Source organism: Pipistrellus hanaki, assembly GCF_964339955.1.
Source record: "Pipistrellus hanaki genome assembly, chromosome: 4".
In the NCBI taxonomy this organism is placed as follows: domain Eukaryota; kingdom Metazoa; phylum Chordata; class Mammalia; order Chiroptera; family Vespertilionidae; genus Pipistrellus; species Pipistrellus hanaki.
The window spans coordinates 67,972,074-67,991,684 of NC_140506.1; the positions used below are offsets into that span (position 1 = coordinate 67,972,074).

Genomic DNA, 19,611 nt, shown 5'->3' on the forward strand with positions numbered 1-19,611 from the left:
CTCTGGCAACATGGTGCGGAATGATTAATCCCTCCAGCTCTGCATTGCTTTGTGGACAGTCTTTGAGTACAGTCAGCTGCCTACATTTAGATCAGTATATAACTAATGGTAAGACCCAAAGCAGGCAAGGACAAATCTAGTTCTTCCACTAAACAGGAAAGCTAAAACAAGAAGCTGACATTCCCCACTTCACTTTTACTGTCATATAGTTCATAAAATGTAAAATTTAATGCATCAATGGGAACATTGGCCAAGGGCTTCAGAATAACTTAGAAATTCACTATCAAATTCTTATTGAAGAAAAGAGAGTCAAACTTTAAAAAGAAGGTTGTGACTTATTGAAAGTTCTTTTTTTTCCTCCTAGTTATTTATTTAAGTTTTCTGTTTGGGGAATGTAGTACAATAAATATTATTTAACTGTCTTTGTTTCTGGCATAGAGCTTTCAAATACATTGGGCCACTGAGCAGTGGTTAGAGCATCAGCCCTCGGATCAAAGAGTCCCGGGTTTGATTCCCAGTCAAGAGCACGCACTTGGGCTGCAGATTCCAAGATGCAAGTTCCATCCCTGGCCCTGGTCAGGGAACCTGTAGGAGGCAACCAATCGGTGTCTCTCTCATATTGATGCTTCTGCCTCCCTCCCTCCATTCCACTCTCTCTAAAAATCAAAGGAAAAAATAACCTCAGGTGACAATTACCAAAACAAACTCACCTCAGGATTCTGAGTGACAGAAGTGAGTTTGTTATGCTAACAAGGTGACTTGTGGTGTCTACTAATTAGCTTCAAAATGGTCACCAGAAAGACCAACCACAGGAAAGAGAATTCAAGATTGAGTTTAATCACGTCCAATGATTCAATCAGCAATGTCTATGGATAAAACCTCAATAAAAAACTCTGGCCGAGACCAGTTTGCCTCAGTGGATAGAGCGCCAGCCTGCGGACTGAAAGGTCCCAGGTTTGATTCCGGTCAGGGGCATGTACCTTAGTTGTGGGCACATCCCCAGTGGAGTGGTGTGGAAGGCAGCTGATCGACGATTCTCTCATCAATGTTTCTAACTCTCTATCCCTCTCTCTTCCTCTCTGTAAAAAAATCAATAAAAATATAAAAAAATAAAAATAAAAATAATAAATAAGTAAAATTTAAAAACTCTGGACATCAAAGCTCAGTGGAGACTCCTGATTGGGAGGGTACCATCTCCCAGCTCCACTGGGAGCGGGCCTGGAGGCACTGCGTCTGAGATACTTCTCGACCTTTCCCTATGTGTATCCTTTATAAAAAACAAAACAAAACAAAACAAAACAAAAAACCTATAATCACCTGAGTACTGCGCTTTCTTGAGTCCCCTGGGTCATTTTAATAAATTACTGTAACTGAGAGTTCATGGGAACCCCCCGATTTACAGATGGCTGGCCAGTACTGCAGATGTCCTGGGGGCCTTGGGGTACTTGCAGATTGCATCTGAAGTGGAGCCAGTCTTGTGAAAGTCTGAGCCCTTACACATGAGGAATCTGACACTAAACACAGGAAGTGAGTGTCAGAATTTAAGTACAGTACCCCCTTGGGGTGGAAGCAACTGTACAGACAATGCTATGTCAAAAAAAGAAATAAGTCAAAAAATTTTACCAATGGTAAAATACATAGCAATTCCAAGTGGGCATTTTACAAGTAGCCAATATGACTTAATATGTTAACGGAAAGAGTAGAGCCCTGGCCAGTACAGCTCAGTTGGTTGGGGATCATCCCATGCACCAAAAGGTTGCTGGCTCAACCCCGTCAGAACACAAGCCCAGGCTGCAGGCTCAATCTCCACCAGGGGCGTGCAGGAGGCAGCCAATGGATATTTTGCTCACATTGATGTTTCTCTCTCCCTCTCCCTACCTTTCCCTCTAAAAAAATCAATAAAAAATCTTAACAACAATAAAAAAAAAAGAAAGAGTAGAGTAGGAGAACACATTTCAATACATTTAAAATACTTCTGGCCCTAGCCAGTTTGACTCAGTGGATAGAGCGTCAGCTTGCAGACTAAAGGGTCCCAGGTTCGATTCCGGTCAAGGGCATGTACCTTGGTTGCGGGCACTTCCCCAGTGTGTGTAAGGGGGTGGGGGGGTGAAGGGGAGGGGGCATGCAGGAGGCAGCTGATGGATGTTTCTCTCCCATCGATGTTTCTAACTCTCTCTCTCCCCCTCCCTCTCTGTAAAAAAAATTAATAAAATATATTTTTAAAATAAAATAAAATACTTTTGCTAGTTCCTAATAATGGCTACTTTTATCATCTATTCTAGTGTGCCGCGAGATGTTGCCTGGTGTGCCGTAGGTGCAGACAAGACAAGAATTTTATAATTTTTCACTATTTTGTTTACTTAATATTTCATAATAAAGTAATTATAAAATACTTTCTTTGTGTTTATTTGATTCCTATTCAAGAGAATTACTTTATATATAGTCAATGTAGGCACAGAGTTAAATTTTTTAACATTTTCTAATGGTGGTGTGCCTCGTGATTTTTTTCATGAAACAAGTGTGCCTTTGCCCAAAAAAGGTTGAAAAACACTGGGATAGAAAAGCAAGTGAGCAGGCCTCACCACAGGCAGACGTTCCCGCAGATCATTGCGATGGCGTTGTTCCAGCCGTACACCGCCACGGGGAAGTTGAACGCAGTGATGATTCCAACCAGGCCTACGGGATTCCACTGCTCAACGAGTGCATGGCCAGGTCCTGAAGACAGGGGGGGGCGAGGAGCATGCTTAAGCGTGTTCATTTAATGCAGCCTCATTAATAAGTCTGCTCTGTTTCAAAACAAAGGTGCACGGGACCAAGTGGGGATTCCAGAGGCCCTGCCGTGGATCTCTCTGCATACTGCGGGGCATTGGTTCATTAATTAACACACTACAAAATTGTTATGACACCAACCATAATGACACCAGACACAATGTCTCTGATCCTGAAGGAACTCTGGTCATTTTAACCAAGGGCAACCAAAGCAGTGAAGCAAGGAGGGCTGACTCACAAACCCTGGTCAAAACCAGACCCACCAGGAAGGCAGAGCTCCCAGCCATGCATCTGTGTGGCCACACTCACACAGCTCGCTAGGCAAGGAAAGCCGCCATTGCTGCACCCCCTGCCAGACCTCCTTGGGTCTAGGCCTCCTGCACTCCCTTCAGATGATGTGCTGGCTCCGCCTCCTGGCAGGACCTGCCACCTCCACCCCTGCCCTCCCCTCTTCCCCCTCCCCCTCAGGGAGGCCAGTGCTGCTCTGAGAACACTTCCCTGCTTAAACCATGGGTCACGACTGTAGCTGCCCACCTAAAGCCCATCCCCCGTCAGGAACAGCCTCTTCCCGCTTCCGCTCCACCACCCCTGCCCCCTCATACTGGGGCTCCAGGTGTGCTAAGCCATCCAGTTCCCCAACAGGACACATTCTCCCATCCTAAGCTTTCATTTTTATTTATTTATTTAGTTAGTTAGTTAATCCTCACTCAAGAATATTTTTCCATTGAGTTTTAAGAAGACTGGAAGAGAGAGGGAAAGATAGAGAGAAACATCAATGTGAGAGCAGCACATTGATTGGCTGCCTCCTGCATGTGCCCCACCTATGGCCAGGGCCAGGGAAAAGCCTGCAACCAAGATATGGTGCCCTTGACAGGAATCGAACCAGAGACCCTCTGGTCCGCAGGCCCAGGCCGATGCTCCAAACCGGCTAGGACACTAAGCTTTCACTTATTTAAAATGCATATTTTAATTGTCTGCCTCGCTGCCCTGAAATCTAAACTTCAATTGCTTTTTCTGGAAAGCCCTGGATTTACTTTCTCTGGCTAGCTTAGGGGCTCACTGACCTATCCTCCGCCCCATCACAGTATCTATCATGTTCTAGTATACTTATCTCCCATTTGCCTCTCTTAAGTGTAAGGAATCTGTAGGCTTATAAATTCCTTGAGGACAAGGACTATCCCTTATTTAGATCAAGTATCACCCATGAGATCACCTGGCAACTGGTAGACACACAATCAACATTAATTGCATTAATGAGGTCAAAGTTACCTCAAAGACCATGCATCGATTAATATTACATTCTTTAAAAAAAAAAATTTTTCTTTTCCGATCATAAATGTATCATGATTACCTCACAGGGAAATTCTGAAAAATAGAAAGAAAACAATAACCACTATCACCACTCTGGCAGACTTCCAGCCCTTTTGTCTTCAATGCAGCCACACAGAACCATGTTTGATCTATCAAAACTGCAAACATGACAAACCACACAAGCCCTTATGCCAGAGCACAAGGCTGGTCCTTGCCGCACAGTGTGACAGCAGGAGCTTGAAAACATCCATCGCTTGGAAACTGGTTAAATAAATTACATATAGGATCTTTACACCAAAGCCATAAAAAATAGGAAGGAGCCGAAACCGGTTTGGCTCAGTAGATGGAGCATCGGCCCGCAGACTCAAGGGTCCTGGGTTCGATTCTTGTCAAGGGCATGTACCTTGGTTGCGGGCACTTCCCCAGTGGGGAGTGTGCAGAAGTCGGCTGATCAATGTTTCTCTCTCATCGATGTTTCTGACTCTGTCTCTCTCCCTTCCTCTCTGTAAAAAAATCAATAAAATATATATATTTTTTTTTTAAATAGGAAGGAGCCCTAGCTTGTTTGGCTCAACAGATAGAGCGTCTGTCTAGGGACTGAATGGTCCCAGGTTCGATTCAGGTCAAGGGCACATGCCTGGGTTGCAGGCTCAATCTCCAAGTAGGGGGCATGCAGGAGACAGCCGATCAATGATTATCTCTCATCATTGATGTTTTGATCTCTCTCTCTCTCCCTCACCCTTCCTCTCTGAAATCAATAAAAATATATTAAAAAAAAAAAAAAAGATGAAGAAACCTCTTAATGGAAGAATATGAAACAATGTCCAAGACCCATTAAGTAGAAAAAAATATAGAACGGAAAGTATAGTTTCCTAATGTCTGTTTCCAAAACACACATATTTGCCTATAAGTGAATAAAAGCTCTAAAAAGATATACAAGAAACCAGGAACTACTTCCATGGGGTTACTGTGGAGTATCCAGGGAAAATACTTTTCATCCTTTACTCCTTTCTTTCATTTTAATTTTGTGATATGAGTATATCGTCTCTTCAAAAAAATAATATACAAATCATTTAAAAATAAGTAAATACATCCTTTCCATAAAAGTGTGGGGTTGAGCCGAAGCCGGTTTGACTCAGTGGTAGAGCGTCGGCCTGCAGACTAAAGGGTTCCAGGTTCAATTCAGGTCAAGGGCATGTACCTCGGTTGCGGGCACATCCCCAGTGAGGGATGTGCAGGAGGCAGCTGATCGATGATTCTCTCTCATCGATGTTTCTAACTCTCTATTCCTCTCTCTTCCTCTCTGTAAAAAATCAATAAAATATATTAAAAAAAAAAAAGTGTGGGTTGGAAGCAAGCAATCTTCATAAACAGGATTTTTTTTTACCTGCTAACAGACTGCCAACATGAGCTCACCTTTGTCTTACAGCATTAACAGGTCATTTTTAATGTTTCCTATTGATACCACAATCAATATCTTTGTTCATAAACCTTTGTCACGTTTCAAATTATTTACTCAAATTAGATTCTTGAAACTGGTATTAAATTTAAGGCTCTTAGAATTATTTTTAAATTGTTTTCCAAATGGATGGGCAATTCATGTTACCACTAGTCAGTCTCCATAGGAGTGTCTGTCAACCCACAAATTTGCCAGCACTGTTTTACCTTTAAAAATAAAAGTAAAAACAGCCCTAGCCGGTTTGGCTCAGTGGATAGAGCACTGGCCTATGAACTGAGAGTTTCCAGGTTCTATTCTGGTCAAGGCCATGCCTGGGTTGGGGGCTCGATCCCCAATAGGAGCCATGCAGGAGGCAGCCAATCAATGATTCTCTCTCATCATTGATGCCCTCCCTCTTCCTTCCTCTCTGAAATCAATAAAAATGTATTTAAAAAAATAAGTGAAAATAAATTTTTCTATAATACTCTCAATAATAAAATAAATTTTTCAAATGTCTTCCTCTGATGTTTTCATCTGTTTCAACTTACATTTCTGACTATAAAATTAAAGGCATTTTCATTCATGTACATGCCACTTACAAGTCCTCTTTTGCAAACTGATCACAGCCAAGGCATTTTTGGAGCTCTCTGTATCAGAACACGGAACTCTTAGCCTACGTGACTTCACTGCTTACTCTCAGAAGGCAGGATGGGTCCCCCGATCATCCGTGACAGGCCGACGGCATAGTCACATATATCCACGTACTCCTGAACTTCTCCCACACCTTCCACTAAGATCTTCCCCATCTCCAGAGACACCTAAAAACACAAAAAGCCAAGCTATAGTTCCAGCAGAATTCATATTTTAAACATTAAAATGACCAGAGGGGGGAATGCAAAACATATTCTGTGTCTCTTGTGAGGGCAATAAACTTTAGAAAATCTGTACTTATTTTTCTGAAGAATTTTAAAACCCAACAATAGACTTCACTTTTTCCTGTCTTGTTCACCTTTCCTCCAGAGAAAAGACTTTTGAAATGTATACATTGCTTTTCAAAAAAAAAAAAAAAAAAAAATCACAATGTTAGAAAAACCAAAAAAGAAAAAGAAAAATCACAACCGGGCCCTGGCCGCTGGGGCTCAGGTGGCTGGGCCTCATCCCGGGCATCGAAATGGCCAGTTCACCTCCCGGTCAGGGCGCACGCCTGGGCTGTGGGCTCAGTCCCTGGCAGGGGTGTGCAGGAGGCAGACAAACAATGTTTTGCTCTCACACTGATGTTTCTCTGCTTCTCACTCTCTCTAAAGTCAATAAAAACATTTTTTTTTTTTATCCTTGGGTGAAGATAAAAAAAGAAAATTAACAAAAAAAAAAACACCTTAAAATAAAATCAATCTCATATACAGAAAGGCATGACAGTCCTATTCCCCTTTAAAGGGTTATGTTTTTACACAGAAATACTTTACCAAGCTTCCCAGTACTTGAATCTTCTCCCGCAAAGCATCCCCAATCTGTCTCACCACTTCTCCTCGCTTCGGAGCAGGAACCTAAGAAAAGAATGGAATTTTAGTGTCCAACTCAAAGTATAAACGCTAAGCCCCAGCCAGGTATCTACATGGTTAGAGCGTCATCCCAATATGCCAAGGCTGGGGGTTCGATCCCCAGTCAGGGAACATCATTGTGGGCTCAATCCACAGTACCAGGCATGCAGGAGGCAGCTGATCAATGTGGTAGGGTTTTTTTCTCTCTCTCTCCCTTCAATCAATAAAAACATACTTTAAAATATATAAAAAGAAAGTAGAATGCAAAGTTCAAAAGGCAAGAAAAAATATGGTGGTTTTGGAAAATTGTAAGGAGTTCAAAGAGGCAGGAGAGAAATGCAGGGGCCACACGGCAAAGGGCCATGTATAGGATCCAAAAACAGTGAGGCAATTACCAGAGGGCCTTAGGTGGTGGGGGGGTAGATGGGGAGGGGGAACAGTACATTTTAAAATATAACTCTAATTTAATATAGAAAATGGATCTGAGGGAAACAAGAACTGGACAGGAAGACCATTAGTTCAGACCAGAGGTGGTGGCTGCCTGGACTACAAAAATGGCAGCAGAGAGAAATGGACTTTAAGATGTTCAAGACTTGCCGAAACCGGTTTGGCTCAGTGGTAGAGCGTTGGTCTGCGGACTGAAAGGTCCCGGGTTCGATTCCGGTTAAGGGCATGTACCTTGGTTGCGGGCACATCCCCAGTAGGGGGTGTGCAAGAGGCAGCTGGTCGATGCTTCTCTCTCATCGATGTTTCTAGCTCTCTATCTCTCTCCCTTCCTCTCTGTAAAATATATTTAAAAAAAAAAAAAAAAAAAAGATGTTCAAGACTTGAGCCCGGCCAGTGTGTCTCAGTGGTTGAGCATTATCCATGCACCAGGAGGTTACCGGTTGATTCCTGATTAGGGCACATGCCCAGGTTGCCAGATCAATCCCCAGTGGGGGGCATCAGGAGGCAACCAATGAATGTTTCTCCCTTATCAATGTTTCCATCTTTCTCTCCCTCTCCTTTCTTCTCTCTGAAATCAATAAAAACACATTTTTTTAAAAAAAAATATGTTCAAAACCTGATCATTTAAAATTGATTCTCAACCCTGACTATTCAGAGGGAGACAGAAACATTGATGTGAGAGCGAAACATCCATCGACTGCCTACTTACTGCACACTCCCTACCCCTACCAGGGATGGAGTCCACAACCTGGGCATGTGTCCTGACTGGGAATCGAATTGGAAACCTCTTGGTGTACACACAACGCACAACCAACTCACCCACAACCAACTCACCCACTCAAACCTGGCATCTTTTTTGTTGTTATTATTCCTCACCCAAGGATATTTTTTCCATTGATTTTTTAGAGAATGGGACGGGGGAGAGAGAAAAACATCAATGTGAGAGACACACATCAAGTGGTTGCCTCCGGCATGTGCCCTGACCTGGGGATCAAACTTACAATCCAAGTAAGTGCCCTTGACCAGGAATTGAACCGACAACACTAACCACGGACATGCCGGCCAGGGCTGGCACCCTCCCACTCCCTCAGCTTCCCAGATGATTTGCACAAAAAGCACAAGTTGAGAACCGCAGGGTTAGGTTTGGGAAAGCGAAATGAGGGGGGATAGGAAACAAGGAAGAAAGCTACATCTCCAGGGGGAGCTTGATCAAGCCTTGCGTAACCGGGCATCAATACTCTCAGACCCTCCTGAGGTGGCAGCAAGAATCTGCAGTCCCCGAACGCTTCACCCGTGAAGTCACCTTGAGAATTAGGAGGGAAGTGCCGAAATCGGTTTGGCTCAGTGGATAGAGCGTTGGCCTGTGGATTCAAGGGTCCCAGGTTCGATTCCGGTCAAGGGCATGTACTTTAATTGCAGGCACACCCCCAGTAGGGAGTGTGCAGGAGGTAACTAATCAATGTTTCTCTCTCATCAATGTTTCTAACTCTCTATCCCTCTCCCTTCCTCTCTGTAAAAAAATCAATAAAATATATTAAAATAATAATAATAATAATAATAATAATAATAATAAAGAATTAGGAGGGAAGTATTAGCTGAGCCTTTGAGGAATTACTACAATGACACCCATGATTAAGAGCTGCCAAGTATCTGGTACTCCTCCATTCCGTTAAGGATGGCCGCTAACAGTTCCTGCCCTGAAGAGAGGGAAGAGGCTCTGGCTCCTCCAGCAGAGATGCAGAGGACAAACGAGGGTGCAGAGGACAGAAACAGGAGCTGAAACTGCCTCGTGAAAGACAGCAGCCTTTGGAACGAACCAGGTTCAATGTGGTAAGCTCCAGCGAAGAGGAAGAAATCAGTTCTTACAACTAGTCTTCCGCATTTTTCACCTGGTTCCTTTCCGCTTTGAGGGAAATGTTTCCTTTGAAAAATTCCTGGCTTACTTAAGTGAACTAAATGACACAGTAGTTTCAGTGGTCGGTCCTCACACAGGAAGGCCGGCCGAAGGGAGGCACAATTGGGAAAGTCTCTCTCTTCCCTAAACTTTGAACTCAATTGCTTAACGCGAATTCCAACAAGTGGATCCCCAATGACCATCACCCAGAAAAGCAACCCGTTCCCACCGAGCAGCCCCCATTCCCCAGGTCGTCTGAGAGGAGTGAGGAAGGCTGTAAGGCGCAGAGTCTGGCCCTGCTGAGTACGAGCAGGCCACCAATGAGGCCCCGGAGGAAGAACACCCGCCAGGGACAGCCCAACACCAATGTCACAACAGCAGCTCCACCCCTGGAGTGAAGAGGGATGTGAAGGCCAGTCGGAGAAAAGACCCTGGTGCCTGGCAGGGGCCTGCTGGAGGCAGCCGATCCGATCAATGTTGATGTTTCCCTCTCTCTCTCTCCCTCTTTCCCTCTCTCTCTCTCTCTCTCTCTCTCTCTCTCTTTCTATCTCTCTCCCTCCCCCTCTCCCTTCCTCTCTCTCTAAAAATAAATCAATGAAAACATATTTTTAAAAAAAGATCCTGAGTTCACACTAACTTTTCTCAAACATGATTGTATTTGCCCTGGATAAATACACACACATAATAGATGTTTCTGATCAAATGTTTCACTGGCATTCAAAATAGTGCATAAAAGGGTGAAATCCCAATATAAATTATGGATTTTATATATTTAATGTATCAGTATGGCCTCACCCACTATAATGTCGCACACTAATGCAACATGTTAATAAGCTTGCGGAGCGGGCCAGGGCCCGGGGCCAGCTCTGCACTTCCTGTGCCACCCACAACGTGCCCCGTGGACAGGCGGATTCCTCTGTGCTGAAGGCATTCAAGACCCAGCGGACTCCAGAAAAGTGTTTGCACTGAGAAGGGAAGCTTGATTATCTTGTTTACTGCACGTTCAATTTTCTTTAGAGTGGGGAACAGGCATTACTTTTACGATCAGAAAGAAAAGTTACTATTAAAGCATGACAATGAGTGACACTGCTCTGGGCACGATTCTGTCCGCAGGTGGGGAACTTACTTATTAGCACACTGGTGACCTTTGGAAGTGGTGTTTTCCTGCTCAGGCATATTTTTTATTATGTATAATGGAAAAGAGGTCTCTCAGCAAACAACAAAGCTACATCCAACCCAGGAGAGCCTGCCCCTCCCCAAGGACATCCCCACCCACCAGCAATCACCGAGTCAGCGAAAACACTTGGCTCAACAGTCCCAGCCCCAGCAGCACGTGCTTTTATCACGGGCAGGTAGAGGTTTGCCATGTGCCAGGCTCTCCGGTAAGCATTTCACATGGTAAGCATTTCACACGGTTAACTCATTTTACCCCCGTGATAACCCAGGAAATGGGCAGTCTCCCCTTTTTACAACAAAGCACACTGAGGTGAATTTCCCAGGGACAGAGCTGGGTGAACCCGGGATATTCCTACAGCCACAGGCCCGGAGTGTTTGGTGGCAGACCAAGAGGGATATTCAGGGTGAGGTGAGGGAAGATTAGGAAATCCAGGCTAACCCTGTTCTTTACTCTCCCCTCCTCCAGAGAACTGGCCCTCACCTCGGGACAGCTAAGCGGGGCCAAACTCCACTCTGTCCCTACATTTGCTCATATAACTCCTGGTGGACACAGGGGTGGAGGCAGAACCCACACTTCAAGGCCTTTAGCCGGTTTAGGAACTCCTGCCCCTGCCCTTTGAAAGAGCAGCCTCCACTGCCCTGTGAACCAGAAATGTGAACCTGTTCCTGTGATACTCCCCATGCACCTCCCATAAAGCTGGTGGGGAGGGAGAAGAATCAAATTGGTATTTTTATTTTTTTTAATGTTTTATTAATTTTAGAGAGAGAGGGGTAGATAGAAACATCCATCAATCAGCTGCCTCCTGCACACCCCTTACTGGGGAGACCTGGTTATGGGCCCTGACCAGCATCAACCTGCAACCTTTCTGTGCACCGGAGAGGACCAACCAACTGAGCCACAGGGGCCAGGGCTATTAGTAACAGTTTTAATCCATTTAAAACTACCCACTGATGCTCTGGCCTGTGTGGCTCCGCTGGCTGGAGTGTTGTCCCGGACACCAAAATTGGCAGGTTGGATTCTTGGTCAGGGCCCATAACCAGGTTGCAGAGTCGATCCATGGTTGGTGTGTGTGTGTCGGAGGCAATCGGTGGACATTTCTCTATTTCTCTCTCTAAAAATCAATTTAAAACATTTTTTAACTATTATTGACACTGAAGGCCAAATAAAAGGCACTATTCTGAACTATAGCAGAGATTATCACAGGTCCCCTTTCTGCCAGGGACACTGCCTGCTCATCAGATGCTTCTTATCTCATTGCAGCTACGGTAAGGAGTTATGCCTCGGCCTCCATACTTACGTCGGCCCAGATTCTCCATGCTTCTCTTGCTTTCTTTACTGTCTCTTCATAGTCAGCCACACTCGCCTACATTGAGAATTAACGGGGGAGAGGAGGATGTAACAAACAAAAAGAATTAGGTGGAGACAAAGGGAAAAGAAAAGTGACGGTCTCCTAAGAACACAGACTACTTTGGAAAAGAACTGGAAATCTCTGGGTGGCCCTAAAACGTGTGGTTTGAAATCATTTTCATGGCCCAGGCTTCCCAAAACCCGCAGGAACTCAGGGTGTGCTTTTTGTCCTTTAGAGGCATCTCAGACAACACCTGAGGCGTATTGGGAGATCAGAACCTCGGGCTCCAACCCCGGTTTATGAGGTCAGAACCTTCATTCTAGGAGTTCCCAGGTGATTCAGAAGCAAGGGACCCCCTCTCTCCTGGTCCTCCTTATGGTTCACCTTTCCTAGGGCACACACATGGCCACGAAGAACAGGGGACAGTTTCTTAAATGGCAAAGAAAAAGAAACATTGTTCTTTGACTTTGAAATTTCCTATTGCTCTTGATCACTCCCAATAACTCCAGGTAGACTGTTTGCATAAAAAACAGAAGTACCTACCTGTCGGACTCGTGCTATTGGCTCATTGTTAGCAGGACAATAGGTCGTGATCACCTAAAAACAAAAAACAAAAATGACAACCCTATATTGAAAAGGCAATCCCATCCAAATTAGGGGAACAGGCCAAATGCGGGAAGAAAAAAGGGAGGAAGAAGAAAAAAGACTAAGATAAAATGTCCAATCTGTTACAAATAAGCCACTCTACAAAGCTTTTCATTTTGACTGAAATATTTAGAACCCTCTTTCTGCAAATCTAAGTATTAGGTACATCAACAAAAATCTAAATGCCACCTGTTACGTCGTCCCCTTTTCCCATTAACAGACCAAAATCGAGTTTTACTTATTTTCTCTGCCTTACTCTGCTCACCCTCTGGTCATGAGATAAAACAGCCAAAGCCAAACAACTATGGGAGAGGCCTGAGTCCACACAAACTGAATCGATCAACAGAAAGAAAAGAAAAAATCAAGGCGTAACTATTACTAAAAACTTTCTTTTAAAAAGGCCTTCAGGTATGGGGGGTGGGGAGCAATGGTAAGATATGTACACAGATAATAATTTAATAAAAAAAATTTTAAAAAGGCCTTCAAGAGAAAACATATTATCCAAGAAGCTATTGATTACATGCCATAGGGAAAAACAAAAAAAGGAAACCACCAACTGAGTAGGGTATATTAAAACCACTGAATCTCCCACCATCGCTACAGGGATGGTGTTTCCGCTAACAAAACAAGGTTCATTATATAACATGCACAACATGTGTGTTGCATGTTATATAATAGTTTATTCAAAAAAAAAACTTTCTTCCCTAAGCGACTCTCAAAAAAAATCTAGGCGATCCGCACTTTGCCTTCCCATCGTAGCCTAGAAAAAGTTTTTATTGAGCGCTAGATGGCCAGGCATGGAGGTAGGCTCTGGGAAGAGAACTGCGGAAACACCGGTCCTCAAGGAAAAAACAGCATTTCAGGAAAAAGCAGGATTTCAGGAAGGCCGAGCTTGCAAACTCCACAAGGATTCAGAAAAGAGGACAATGCAGCCCTGCGCTGTGGGACATCCCCCTGGCGCAGAGGTCACCGCTGAGGAGCTAAGGTAGCGTCCCCCGGCCAGCGTGGCCATTCTCACTGCAGACGCAGAGCTCGGCCCGGAGGCTTGAAATGTGCGTGAGAAGTTGAACCCCAACCGGCCCCAACATGGCATCGAATCCACTCTCCACAGCGCACAAGGGCCTACCATCCAGGGGGATTCTTAAGGCGCCCTACTCGGGGAAAAAATAAAACTTTTCCTGCGGAGTTTCAGAACTTTCCACCCGGAGCCCCCGCCCCCGGCGGCGGCAGAGATTCCCCGGCGCCCGCGTACCTCGCCCCGGCCTCCCCAGCTGCCGTTGTACACGCCCTCGTTCTCCTCGCGGAGGCCCAGCTCCTGCAGCCAGGCGTACTGCGGCTGGGCGATGAGCAGCGTGGACATGAGGGCGGCCGGCCTGCTCCGCGGCCGCAGCAGCTCGTTCCGCCGCGCGATGTGCGCGCACAGGGGGCCGGGGACGCGCCACATGCTGAGCCGGGACGCGCGCGCGCGCCCCCGGCCCCGAGGGGCCGCTCAAATAGGGCCCCGCCCCCCGCCCGGGGGCGCCCATTGGGCAGGCCCGGCCCCGCCCCGGGCACGCCCCCCGCCCCGGGCCAGCCCCAGCCTGCGCCCCCGCCTCCGGATCAGCCCAAGCCTTCACCCCGCCCCCGGGCCAGCCCCAGCCTGCGCCCGGTGTAACTCAGGGCTGGAACAAAGCGGGGAGAAAACGAGCCGGGCACTGCCATCAAGTGAGAGGTGCCGGGTACCGCGAGCCCAGCGAGGCGTGCTTCCCAGCGAAATGCTGGCTCCCAAGCACAGGAGACTGGAGCCAGGCTTCTCAGGCTGTAAGGTGACCACTGGGCCTTCATGTCCAATGCAGAGTGGCCCTAGCTGGTTTGGCTCAGTGCATGTGAACTGAAGGGTCCCAGGTTTGATTCCGATCAAGGGCTCACGCCCCGGTTACGGGCTCGATCTCTGGTGGGGTGGGGACCGTTCAGGAAGCAGCCGATTGATGATTCTGTCCCTCTCCCTTCCTCTCTGAAATATATATATATGTGTCCGCAACCAAGGTACATGCCCTTGACTGGAATCGAACCTGGGACCTTTCAGTCTGCAGGATGCCGCTCTATCCACTGAGCCAAACCGGTTTCTGCCGGCTTCATTCTTCAAAGATAGCTGGCCAGGAGGCAGAAAGATGTAATCCGAACATCTACACTTGCCCCAACGCAGCAGTAGATTGGAGAAATCATCACAACCCAGGATGCAATTTCGTTATTGCAAACTGAGAACTTGACCCGTGACAGCATGAGTTGAGTGACACTATTGTTCTGGGCAGACTGATATTAACCCAGTTGATAAATAATGATGCTACAACTAGAATGCTGGCATATTACTTCATAGGAAAAATTATCTTCACAAAACCAACCATTCACATCCTCCAATCACTGCCTTCTCCTCCTGGATACAAACTACCTATGTGGTTGTTTAATGAGCCAGGAATCAGAAGAGTTGTCAACAAATAATAAATCTGTGAGTGCCTTGGGTGGGGCCTGGATGAGGCTGGTTGACCTATTTGGAAATGTCTTTTGTGTGAAATGTATCATTGGGCATGTGGAGGTATTATTGATATGAGAAAATGCTAAGTAACAGATTTACTATCTGAAAAGGGATTTACTATCGGGGAAAGGGAGGGAGGAAGAGACTGAACATAAACTGTGCACCTATGGAGGAGGACAATGGGGGATGGGGAGGGGGCAGAGGGTGGGGTGGGAACCTGGTGGAGGGGGGAAGAAATGAGGAACCTTTGTAATAATATGAACAATAAAGATTGATTTAAAAAAATAAAATAAAAAAGAAAAAAAATAAAAATAAATGATTTCAGCGAGGGTAATGGCATCAGGCTAAGGCAGTCTCCCTAATGTGTGAATTAATTTATAGATTCAAAGCAATCCTAATCAAAATACCAGAACTGGTTAGCAGATTCTAAAGTTTAAATGGAAATGCAAAGGATCTATTCTAGAACAGCCAAAACTATTTTGGAGGGAAAAATGAAAAACAAATGTACATAATTTTAACACTTATTATAACAATTTTACAATGATTATAAAGCTATAGTAATCAAGAAAGCTGCACATTGGTATAAAGATAAAAATCAATGGAACTGCTTTAGCTGGTTGCTCGGTGGTTAGAACGTGGGCCCAAAGATTGAAGGGTGGCAGGGTCTCGGGTTCAATTCCAATCCAGGACATGTGCCTCGGCTGCAGGTTTGGTCAGAGCATGTGTGGGAGGCAACCAATCGATATGTCTCTCCCCCTCCCTTCTACTCTATCTAAAAATCAATGGAAAAAATATCCTTGGCTTAGGATGTACAAACATAAACAAACAAAAAAAAAATAAATGGAACTGAATAGAGAACCCAGATATAGACATTGTAAATATAATCAATTTTCAGTGAAAGTATCAAGGAAATTCAATCAGAGAAATGAGTCTTTTCAATAAAAGGTGCTATAGTAATTGGATATTCACATGCAAAAAAAAGATCACAGATAATAATTTAATTTTTTTAAAATATATATATATATATTTAAAGAAAAATCTTTAGAAAATCACGGAAGCTGAGAGTGCCTGATAGAGATAAAAATAAATCATTAAAACAAAAAAACAAAAACAAAAAAAACACACAAAAAATACAAAAAGAAGCTTGACTTTTACTTCGCACTATATAATTAATTCAGAATGGACCATAGACCTAAAGGTAATAACTAAAACTTCTAGAGGAAAACACTGGACAAAATATTTCAGGGGTGGGAGGACTGTTCTATGCCTTATATGATATTTAGTTGCATCCCATATCATAGTAAAACAATGATTATAGCATGAAATTTGACTCCTACATTACACCATACACAAACCCATTCCAAGGCAATTGCAAGTTTATGTGTGCATTAATCCTCACCTGAGGATATTTTTCCATTGACCTTTTTTAGAGAGAGGAAAAGCCAGAGAGAAACTGTCTATGTGAGAGAAACATGTCAATTGGTTGCCTTCTGCATGGGCCCTGAGGGCCCGGACTAGAACTGAACCTGGGAGCCTTTGGTCTGCAGGCCTATGCTCTATCCACTGAGCCAAATAGATTAGGGGATTGCAAGTCTATGTAGGAAAGGTAAAACAATAAAGTTGTCTAAGAGTTAGGAGACCTGGAGTCAGGATTCAGCTCTTCCCTTTTGAAGAACCTCATGAAATGCTGTATAAAACCCCATGTTTGAGGGGAAGTCCTTTCGGTTGGTTTGAAATCTCTTTAAAGCCCCTCAGACTATGTGGAAAACACCCTTGGATAAATAAATACTGAGTTGCTCTCTCCCTCTGGAGGAACAAGGTCTGCCCTGACAATAGAGAACACCTTTTGAGGTATGTGTCTACAAGCATTGGAGGCCTTGGGGCCACAATGTTTATTGACACTCCTTTGTGTGTTCAGCAGCCATGTAGACGAGTACCCACTAATCCCTGGATGAGCTGAATAAGAACTACAGAAAGTCAAGGACTCGAGGAAATGGTCCAGCCCATGTTTTTCTGCATCACACCTCCTATTTACACATCCTGAAGCTGGAAGGTCTTATGGCCTCAGGAGATGCTTGTGTGCCGGGGCTGGCCTTGTAACAAAAGGGGTTAGGAAGCTCAGGGTATCTTTGAGGTTGTTTACAATTCCCAGCTTGGGAACTCTTCCAAGGTAGGATTTCAGCAACCCCTTTGCAAGATTGCACAGGTGGTGGACCGTTTGGGCCTGAAAGTTTGTATCTTCTCAAATGTTTGATTTAACTATCAGAAAGTTGCTTACTTTTTATTGTTTTTTGTTAATCTTAACTTGAGGATATTTTTTCCGTGGATTTTTATTTTTATTTATTTACTTACTTATTAAAATATATTTTATTGATTTCTTTGCAGAGAGGAAGGGAGAGGGAGTGTTAGAAACATAGATGAGAATCATTGATCAGCTGCCTCTTGCACACCCCCTACCGGGATGTGCCTGCAACCAACGTACATGCCCTTGACTGGAATCAAACCCGGGACCTTTCAGTCAGCAGGCTGACAGCTCTATCCACTGAGCCAAACCGGTTTAGCTCCATGGATTTTTAGAGAGAATGAAAGGGAGGGCAGAAAGGAGGGGGACAGTCTCTTCTTGTAGAGACAGATTTTGGCCAACATGTGGCAGTGAATGCATGTTTTATGCAAAAGAAGAATATGGTATTAGTTGCTTTCAAGGAATTCTGGCATTGTATGTCCATTTTTGTAGAATTGTTATACAAAAATGGACATACAATTGTTATAATTACTTACTAAATTCCAATCATGTTTGGTAAAATTAAATAAATTAAAAACAAACAAGCTAACTCAGCTCTAGCTGGTTTGGCTCAGTGGCTAGAGCCAGCCTGCGGACTAAAAGGTCACCATGCCAGTCTAGGGCACATCCCTGGGTTGTGGGCTCAGTCCCAGGTGGGAGATGTGCAGGAGGCAGTCGAGCGATCAATGATTCTTTCTCATCATTGATATTGCTATCACTCTCCCTTTCTCTCTAAAATCAATAAAATTTCTTTGCTGGGACTGGTTTGGCTCAGTGGATAGAGTGTCGGCCTGTGGACTGAAAGGTCCCAGGTTCGATTCCGGTCAAGGGCATGTACCTTGGTTGCGGGCACATCCCCAATGGGGTGTGTGCAAGAGGCAGCTGGTCGATGTTTCTCTCTCATTGACATTTCTAACTCTCTGTCCCTCTCAATTCCTCTCTGTGTAAAATCAATAAAATATATTTAAAAAAAATAAAAATAAAAAATAAAATCAATAAAATTTCTTTATAAAAGGAAATATGTCAACATCATAAAAAAATATTTAAAACTCAGCTCTATTAAAAATAACTCAATAAAAAACATAAAATAGCTGTGTAGTCTCTCTTCATTTCTCAAAATAAGAAATTGGACCAAGTGGTTTCTAAAATTCCTTTATGTCTTAAATTCACATTTCAAAAATGTATATTCATCTTTTTCACATAGTCTAGAAATGTACCTAAAGAAATAATAAAACAAATTTGCAAAAAAATACGTGCTTGTTGCAAAATTGGCTATAGCCTAAATGTGCTCTATCAGAGACTAAATAATGGGGCCTCCATGCAACGGAATAGTAGGGAGTCATCAAAAGGGAACCAGATCTTTGTATTTTGCTATAGAACCGTGTCCAGAATAACTTGCTATATTGTTTATTTTTTAAAGCAAATTACACAATCCTAAAAAGTACAAATAATAAGAACCCCTTTATATAAAAATATCCAATAACTATTTCTTGATCATCTATATATAAGAAGTCACTCGGTGGAACACAGGGGAAAAACAACACTGAATAAAACAAACATTTCAGACAAAAAAAAATTAAAACAAATACACATCTGACTACTGAAGTCATGAAGAAAAAAAGGGTTGAAGAGTGATATTAGCGGTTCCTATTTTCAGGTGGTCGAAGAAGCCTCTCTGAGAAGATGGCATTCAAGCAGAAACCTGAATCACGTGGGACAACACCCAGTGCAGAGAATGGGGTTTCAGGGTGTTGGGAGGGGTCTGTCTGGCAGCGGGAACAGCAACTGCAAAGGCCTAGACTCCTAGAGCCTGGGAAGAACAAAGGGGGCCTGGGGGACGCCGCGAGCAGCGCCACCGCGTCCGGGGAGCTGGGAGCTGGGGGCTGGGGGCTGGGGGCTGGGCAGGCGGAGAGGGAGCAGAGGCGCGGGCCGGCGGCCCTGCTGGCCAAGCTGAGGACTCGGGTCTCACTGTGTGGAGGGGAGCCCCTAGGGGGTGGGGGCAAGGCAGGGACCTCAGGTAATGGCTTCCCTGGAAGCTACAAGTAGATTGCGCAGAAGCAAGGATGGAAGCCAGACGTCCTGCCGGGGCTCCAAGTGAGGGGTGAGGCGAACGAGGAGTCCCCATGGCCGCTGTCCGCGCCCCCACTTAGGCTGGCAGGAACCCACGTCAGGAGGAAAACGCCCCGAAGTGCGGGGCAGCGGGCACCCGTTTTCCCGGAGAAGCGCAGGGAGCAGTTTGCAGGGATCACGC

General features: G+C 44.7%; 1 protein-coding gene across 1 annotated transcript in view; it reads right to left on the reverse strand.

The window, feature by feature from the left end:
- The window catches only part of ALDH7A1 (aldehyde dehydrogenase 7 family member A1), a 38,514-nt gene extending 24,474 nt beyond the window's left edge, over positions 1–14,040 (reverse strand). The window contains exons 1-6 of the mRNA XM_084881397.1: positions 13,820–14,040; positions 12,466–12,519; positions 11,872–11,937; positions 6,982–7,062; positions 6,213–6,336; positions 2,583–2,715 (exon numbers count right to left, since the gene is read on the reverse strand). Of these exons, the coding sequence (XP_084737523.1) occupies positions 2,583–2,715; positions 6,213–6,336; positions 6,982–7,062; positions 11,872–11,937; positions 12,466–12,519; positions 13,820–14,011 (650 nt within the window). The 5' untranslated portion in view covers positions 14,012–14,040. The remainder of the gene's footprint in view (positions 1–2,582; positions 2,716–6,212; positions 6,337–6,981; positions 7,063–11,871; positions 11,938–12,465; positions 12,520–13,819) is intronic.
- Between the last annotated feature and the right edge of the window lie 5,571 nt (positions 14,041–19,611).